Here is an 8,423-nt window from a genome sequence, read left to right on the forward strand (position 1 = left end):
GGAGCGCCAAGGATAAATATAACTACATCAACTTATCGGAGGATCATTTAAAAGTCCAATATAAAGGCCAAGGCAAGAACCATAGGGACGCAGCTTCAGTTAGAGCGACGCATCCCATCCCTAGCACGTGTGGGATTTATTACTTTGAAGTGGCAATTGTCAGCAAGGGGCGCGACGGCTACATGGGAATCGGGCTGTCTGCGCAAGGCGTTAATCTTAACAGACTTCCAGGGTGGGATAAAATGTCGTATGGTTACCATGGCGATGATGGGAACTCATTTTGTTCATCGGGTACAGGGCAACCTTATGGCCCTACCTTCACTACAGGTGATATTGTAGGATGTTGCTTGAATATGATAAATAACTCGTGTTTCTACACTAAGAATGGGATTCATATCGGGACAGCGTTTCGTGATTTACCATTATCTGCCCATGCCTTGTACCCAACTGTTGGGCTGCAGACACCAAACGAAGAAGTTCGTGCTAATTTTGGGCAAGAACCTTTTGTGTTTGACTTTGGGGATTACTTGAAGCAATGGAATGTTTCTGTGAGACAGACAATACTTAACTATGGGAGCGACGATGATATAGGAAAGTTTCAAACCATGCTGCATAGTTTAACATCGAGCTACCTCATACACCATGGTTATGTAGCAAGCACTGAGGCGTTTAATCGAAATATTAACCATGGCTTTCAACATTATGAAGATATTAACTCAATAAAAAGTCGGCAGAAAATACAGAAGGCTGTTCTATCTGGAAGAGTAGGTGAAGCTATTCTATTAACCGAGCAATTGTTCCCAAACCTGCTGCCAAAGAATCCGAATCTGATGTTTCTGTTAAAAGTCCAGCAGTTTATTGAGATGGTAAATGGAACTGATACTGAAATAAAGAATCTTTCTCGCCACCAAAGTTTTTCCAGCCCCTCAGTGAGCCCCAAACACACAATGTGGTCAAAAAGTTCGTCCAATAGCCCAGCGTCGAGCCATAACGGTTTCTCGCCCCCAGCCCAACGACCACAGCTCTATCGCCCTCTAGAGCATCGAAGTTACTCGCAACAATCATCGACGACATCTGTCGAACCGATGACGACGGAATATTTCCAAAAGTCCGGCTCGGGCAGCAGCTGCGGGAGTGGTAGCGACATGGAGACGGATTCCGATGACGAGACGAAACCGCCACACGAGGGGGTTTCCAACGGGGTGTCGCACGAGTTCAACAACGGAGTGAGTTTGTCCACTAGTGGTGCTGGTGAGTCAGCCCAAGCGACGACAACACAGAAGCAACTTTGTGGCGGGAACGCGATCGCCATTGAACGAATGATGGTGTTCGGACAACAACTTTATAAACTTTCTAAGGAAATTAAAAACGAGGGAAACGCGGCAAAAAACAATCGAATATTAAAAGATGCGTTTAGTCTGCTTGCATATAAAGACCCTTGGAGCTCCCCTGTTGGTTACCAGTTAGATCCAGTTCAAAGGGAACCGGTTTGTACCGCTTTAAACAGCGCTATACTGGAATCGCAAAACTTGCCTAAACAACCCCCATTATTAACTGTTATCGGACAAACTAGACAATGCGTCAAGAAAATGCTGACAAACAAAATTGGGGCGGCCGCGTTTATATCGTTGATGGATTATTTACGATAGTGATGTCATAATACATGCTTTTTTACCTTTATTTATTCACCTACGCTTGTAGTATATTTGCGTTGTAACATAGACATCTCATATTTTCAGCTTCTATTGAATTTAAAAACGTATAAAAATCTGACTGTTTTACTAAGTTTCCATAAAAACAAAAACTGCTTGTAAATATTTATGTCGGTATAAAGCTTATAAATCTTGGATTCACGGTGTAGTTTTTGATGTAGGTTAATAAGAAAATTAAAAATTCATTTCTTTTTTGGGTGACAACATTTAAGTGACATGTTAGTTATAATGTTTCTATGTTACTTAAAGTTACACCTCCACAGTATGATTCATAGTTAATTGACTTTGTTCTTTTACTGTGTGTGTTATTATGACATCATAATTACTTTATCTTAGTAACAAAAGATATTTTCTAAACTTGTCCATCTTATAGTGATGTCATCATAATTACGTTTGTTTCAAATAAAAAAAACATTTTTTTTCCGAAATTGCTTCTTATTTATAAATATTTAAACTAATTAATGATACATTACTATTGAATGTTATATAACTAATACAACATCACGATATTAAAACGTTTGATTTTGAATTTTTCATAAAAATTTTATTTTTTTTAGAAAATTTAATTTTTTCTTGAATTCACCAAAAATCAACAACTTTTGTCAAATTTTAATAGAACGTATTTGGATTTATAAAAATTACGTCATTTAAATATTTACTAATTAGCTAATTTTGTGTTTTTTTATTTTCTTTAATGTGTGTGTTACGAGGAATACGAAAAAATCTGAAAAACTGAAACTCAATTGTCTAGATGAAAGAAAACAATAAACAGGTAACCTTATCCTCGCTGTCGAGTTATAACATGGGTGTCTTCTTATACACCAGACACACATGGTGTATTCATACACCTCATGCTCGCTGTCAGCACAGCAAACACCAAACAGTAACAAATTTGTTTATCTTGGACAAATATATTTATTCAACCAAATGCTGTGATTGTAATCGTTTGTTTTGATGGCTTCTGTGATGTCACAATGTTTGGTTAATTGAATAAATGATTTTATATTTTGTTTCTTGAACCATGTCCTCATATAGAATAGAATGTGCATGTACAATGTGAGGGTTATGGACCAACTCTGACCAAAATCCCAGGTTCCATGGCGTGCCTCACTGTAGGACCTCACCCATATAGAATAGAATGTGCATATACAATGTTGGGGTAGTGGGCCAACTCTGGTCTAAATCCCAGGTCCCATGACATGCCTCACTGTACCCATATAGAATAGAATGTGCATATACAATGTTGGGGTAGTGGGCCAACTCTGGTCTAAATCCCAGGTCCCATGGCGTGCCTCACTGTAGGACCTCACCCATATAGAATGTGCATATACAATGTTGGGGTAATGGGCCAACTCTGGCTTGAATCCCAAGTCCCATAGCCTTCTGTAAGATCTCTTGGAATAGGTTAGAACCAGGATGTATTTACTGTGATATAGGTTGTACTTAATCCTTATTTTATTTCAGGAATAATCAAAAACCACCGAGGATATTCCAATGATTTGAATCAACTAGTGAGATGTCTCGTTATATTAAAAACGGTAAGGAAAAAAGTGTTTAAATTGTTTGGTGACGTTTTAAAATTTGGGTCACTATTAGGTTTTCCAAACCAGTGGTCTTTAATACGATAAATATTTCTAAATAATAAAAGACACAAAAATGCCTGTTTAATATTTATAAAAGTAACGGGCCCGTCCGGGATTTGAACCCGGGACCTCTCGCACCCAAAGCGAGAATCATACCCCTAGACCAACGAGCCACTTGTTAAATTTGAAGTGAAAGTTATCTCAAGTATTGACACATGTACAGACATAGGCAGAAATACCAACATTTCGTCAGCCATGCGATGAGATTTATTGTTACAGCATTTTAAACTTAACTTTATATTTATATAAACTGTATGACATTATATCTTTGTTGTTATAATACGTTCATAATAACTAATACAATATTAGTTATGAATAATGAACATTAGGTACCAATATCGCATAACAGAGGTCGTTATAATGTTTATAATCATTTTAATTAATTTGTTACCAGATAAATACCAAACAGTGTACCAGATAAATAACAAACAGTGTACCAGATAAATACCAAACAGTGTACCGGATAAATAACAAACAGTGTACCGACTTCCAACTTCTAACTGTTGCATTATGATGTCATGACGGTTTATGTTGTCATAATGACTCATGTTACATAACAATGGTTACCATACATCCTTGTATAAGGAAACTGAATGATTTACAGTTTAACATCTAAGTATATGTTTATCTATGTTACATAAAATTAAATAAAACACAAATTGCAAAAACTTTAAATCTAAATTACTAAGGTGTCAAAATACAACTAAATTTCTACAGAGTAACTTTGTTTCCTTGAAGATAATAATCGTTGTTCATTTTTAAAAGTAATATATTATAAATTTTATTATAAATTTTCTTTATACGTTTAAATATACTACAACTACAGTAGTAAAGATCGCTTTTTATTTGATGGTTTTCATAAATTTTTAGTCATTGGGTGTTTTATCTGTTGTTGGTTTTTATTTATTCGGCATCATCATATATGTAATATATATCCGGAAACTAAAATTAGGATTGTTTGTTTTTATTATTGTTTTAACATATTTACTAAACGTAAAAAGGTTTATTTTAAAACTTAGGGGGGCATGTAGCCCCAGGTACCCAGAACATTGCGCCTATGCTTTAATTATTAACCAACAAACCCCATTATTAAGCAACAAACCCCATTATGAAGTAATAAACATATTGTTTTATCACAGACATCACAATAGCGATTATTTACGAGAATGGAGGCGTTGGTTGTCAATGGAAGAATTTCATGGAAGAAATGTTCACAGTGGATCTGCCTGAACAATGCAGGTGATTGGGGGGTTTGACTTCAATGTCCGGCGCTGTGGCATGGTTGGTTAGCGCGTCTGCTTATAGCCCAGAGGATACCAGGTTCAAGACTCGTTGCTGCTACCATTGTGGGTGAATGTGTCCTTGAGCAAGACACTTAACAGCAATTGCTTCAACCCAGTGGTCACTAATGGGTTGTCCAAATTGTCGGACAGACAAAAAACAATCACCCCTGAAGTTACATACGTGTTAACTTATAAGCAGGCACGAGGTGCATGAAGCAAAACACCTGTGTTATAACGATTGTCGTTGCCCCGTCATGCGAGGATAAATAAGTTACATTTGTGGTAACTTGTAAGCAGGCACGAGGTGCATGAAGCAGAACACCCGTGTTATAACGACTGTTGTTGCCCCACCATGCGAGGATAAATAAGTTACATACGTGGTAACTCGTAAGCGGGCACAAGGTGTATGAAACAGAACACCCGTGTTATAACGACTGTTGTTGCCCCACCATGCGAGGATAAATATGTTACATACGTGGTAACTTGTAAGCGGGCACGAGGTGTATGAAACCGAACACCCGTGTTATAACGACTGTCGTTGCCCCGCTATGCGAGGATAAATAAGTTACATTCATTCATAATGTGGGGTTTATAAGGGTGGATAAATTATAAGCAGTAGAGTAAATTGGAGTTGGGAGGTTTATCTTAGAGTCTACAGTTGAATTGGAATAAAGGCAAATATGCAGCATTGTAGTAACAGTTATAAAAATATATCAGATTTTACCCTGCTGTTAGTTGTCTATACAAACAAGCAGGTACCTCTAACATTACCCATACAACCACAGAGACCTTGGATTGGACATTAAAACAGTGAGCGTCGATAGTTTGGATGATGATGATATTTCCAACATTGATTGTTGCGCATGGAAGTTGTTCTTATTCTCATATGATATGATGAAGTGTCTTGCTGATAATGAGGTACAAACATGTTTCAATAAATTTTATTACAAGTCATAAAAAGAACTGAATGTCAATTTTAATGTTTTCCAAATTGCTTGTTTAAAAACTTTAGGGGTAATTTTAACGAGAATATTCTCGATACCAAAATGGTGTGGCAATCCTGAACAAACCATTCAAATTTAGCTGTATATGTATTAACGAGTTCCTAGGAAGACAGAAAAGAAATCATATGTTTTAACACCCAGTTTTATAGCCATAACAAAAGGGGGAAATCTAACCCCTAAATGTTGGGGTAATGAGCCATATCGGTCTTCCCAGGTCCCATAGCATGTCCCGCTGTAGAACCTCACCACAGAAATTAAAAGAATAGAACGCGCATCTCCAATGTCGGCAAAGGAGAGAGCACGATATATTCTCTCTCTTTTGCGAGTCGTTCCCGTTTACTATTGCAGTCGATGGAGTCGATGGCGTTTTATGTAGTTTTTCTTCGTTTTTTTCACTTGATTTAAAGTTATAGGGTAAAACAACTATTTTCTAATATACAAATATTTCCAACAAACCGTTTGTTTAAAGGTTTTTAATTCAAATTATTAAATAATTAAATTTCCTAAACAAGTGGTAAACTGTAGGCGTTAACCTACCAAATAACTAAACTGGCCTAACAAACTTGAATAGTTGGTGTAGTTTTTAAAATATCTTTTACAATGGAGACTAAGCGAAATGGGGACGGAGTTGGGGGTCACGTGAATAGAAAAAAGAATATATCACGGTTTTGGACAGTTGCGCGTTCTACTCTTTTTTATTTCTGTGGACCTTACCCATATAGAAACCTCCCTATTTAAAAGCATTGGGTTCCCTTGCATATGTCAAGTTATATGAAGATGACAGGTCGACCATGAGCATGAGGTTTAACAATATCTTCTATCACAGTCGAGGTTATCACAGAGCAACCTCCTCAATACAAGATCAGACCGGAACATCATTTTAATACTGGGAGATGAAAACGATCTCGAGTTTGTGGGAGAAGTGAAGAGATCATTATGCAGTGAGTATTCTTTGTGGAACCCAGTTGTAGCACAAGTACATAGGGGTTTAACATGGGTGTGCAATCACTGTACCCATGAGTGAAAATGTTAAAACGCATAAATCCTTTATTACCTCACAAACATGTCTTAAAGTAAACAATATACAGTAGTGATAGTGCAATCATTAGTATTTCCCTTCAAAAGTTAATAATGTGACAACTAAAGCAACTTGAATGTCTATGGGCTTAAATTTTAAAAACTTGTGATTCGTATTTTTTTTGAGTCACATTTAGAAACTTATGGGTCACATTTTTCAAAGTTATTTATCTATGAACAAGTGGCATAGGTTGTGATCTGGTACTGCTTTATCTATAATTAGACATAGCAACCGCGCTTATTTCTTCCAATTAATTCTAAACATGTTTTTCGGCAGTGAGCATGAGGTGCATGAACAAAACACCTTAATATCCATACTTGTTTTGCAAAAAAGCAAAAATATTTTGTAAAAAACCTTTCAACGTTCGATACAGGTCGTCTTTATCAGGGGTTTGAAACTTAATAATATAAGAGTTGTTTTAATAAGTGGGTCGGTGTAATAAGCCTGGTGGCAACAGTATATATTATAACCATTATGACATCACCTAATTATGATGACATCACTTAACCATTATGACGTCATCCAATCATTTGATTATGACATCACTTAACCATTATGACATCATCCAACCATTTGATTATGACATCACCTAACCATTATGACATCATCCAACCATTTGATTATGACATCACCTAACCATTATGACATCACATATCCATTATGACATCATCCAACCATTTGATTATGACATCACCTAACCATTATGACATCACCCTACCATTATGACATCACCTTACCATTATGACATCACCTTACCATTATGACATCACATAACCATTATGACATCACAGTATACCCTGAATTCACATTGTTCCACCTTGTACGCGCCACAAACCCCGGGAAAATATTCACAGATATTATGGAGGTTGTTTCGCCGATATGTGTCGTGTTTCATCCTAATATACTTTCATGCGAGGTAAGATGGCTTGTGTATCAACTTATAAAGCCACATATTCACTAAATGTGTGCTATTGGCCAAGACACTTAACGACATTTGCTACAATCCAAATTGTCAGCCATACATAAAAACGAGGTCTATAAAATGGAACACCTATGTTATAACGACTGTCATTTCCCCGCCATGTGAGGATAAATAAGTTACATACGTGGTAACTTGTAAAGGGGCACGAGGTGTATGAAACAGAACACCCATGTTATAACGTCTGTCGTTGCCCCGCCAAGCGAGGATAAATAAGTTACATACGTGGTAACTTGTAAGCTGGCACGAGGTGTATGAAACAGAACACCTGTGTTATACCGACTGTTGTTGCCCCGCCATGTGAGGATAAATAAGTTACATACGTGGCAACTCGTAAGCGAGCATGAGGTGTATGAAACAGAACACCCGTGTTATAACGACTGTCGTTGCCCCACCATAACTTGTAAGTGGGCATGAGGTGCATGAAACAGAACACACGTGTTATAACGACTGTCATTGCCCCGCCATGCCAGGATAAATAAGTTACATACATGGTAACTTGAAGGCGGGCACGAGGTGTATGAAACAGAACACTTGTGTTATAACGACTGTCATTGCACTGCCATGCAAGGATAAATAAGTTACATACGTGGTAGCTTATAAGGGGGCATGAGGTGTATGAAACAGAACGCCTGCGTTAACTGTCGTTGCCCGTTATGCGAGGATAAATAAGTGCCGGCTGTTGTTCCCCTTTCCACAAATATAACAAGTTCACCCACCCACA

At 37.3% G+C, this 8,423-nt stretch overlaps 2 protein-coding genes and 1 non-coding gene across 3 annotated transcripts in view; 2 read left to right on the forward strand and 1 right to left on the reverse strand.

Annotated features, from left to right (window-relative positions):
• The window catches only part of LOC100185411 (ran-binding protein 10), a 3,684-nt gene extending 1,302 nt beyond the window's left edge, over positions 1 to 2,382 (forward strand). Inside the window, exon 2 of the mRNA XM_026839166.1 lies at positions 5 to 2,382. Within this exon, the coding sequence (XP_026694967.1) occupies positions 5 to 1,649 (1,645 nt within the window). The 3' untranslated portion in view covers positions 1,650 to 2,382. The remainder of the gene's footprint in view (positions 1 to 4) is intronic.
• Positions 2,383 to 2,395: 13 nt separating this feature from the next.
• LOC100181255 (phosphoinositide 3-kinase adapter protein 1) overlaps positions 2,396 to 8,423 on the forward strand; it is a gene marked incomplete in the record, with an annotated part of 13,125 nt that continues 7,097 nt past the window's right edge. The window contains 6 exon segments of the mRNA XM_026839167.1: positions 2,396 to 2,484; positions 3,177 to 3,250; positions 4,495 to 4,594; positions 5,424 to 5,556; positions 6,469 to 6,583; positions 7,512 to 7,636. Of these exon segments, the coding sequence (XP_026694968.1) occupies positions 3,229 to 3,250; positions 4,495 to 4,594; positions 5,424 to 5,556; positions 6,469 to 6,583; positions 7,512 to 7,636 (495 nt within the window).
• On the reverse strand, positions 3,397 to 3,468 carry trnap-ugg. Its single transcript has one exon. It is a non-coding gene; the product is annotated as a tRNA-Pro (tRNA).

The sequence above is a fragment of the Ciona intestinalis genome, unplaced genomic scaffold (genome assembly GCF_000224145.3).
Source record: "Ciona intestinalis unplaced genomic scaffold, KH HT000163.2, whole genome shotgun sequence".
NCBI classification, from domain to species: domain Eukaryota; kingdom Metazoa; phylum Chordata; class Ascidiacea; order Phlebobranchia; family Cionidae; genus Ciona; species Ciona intestinalis.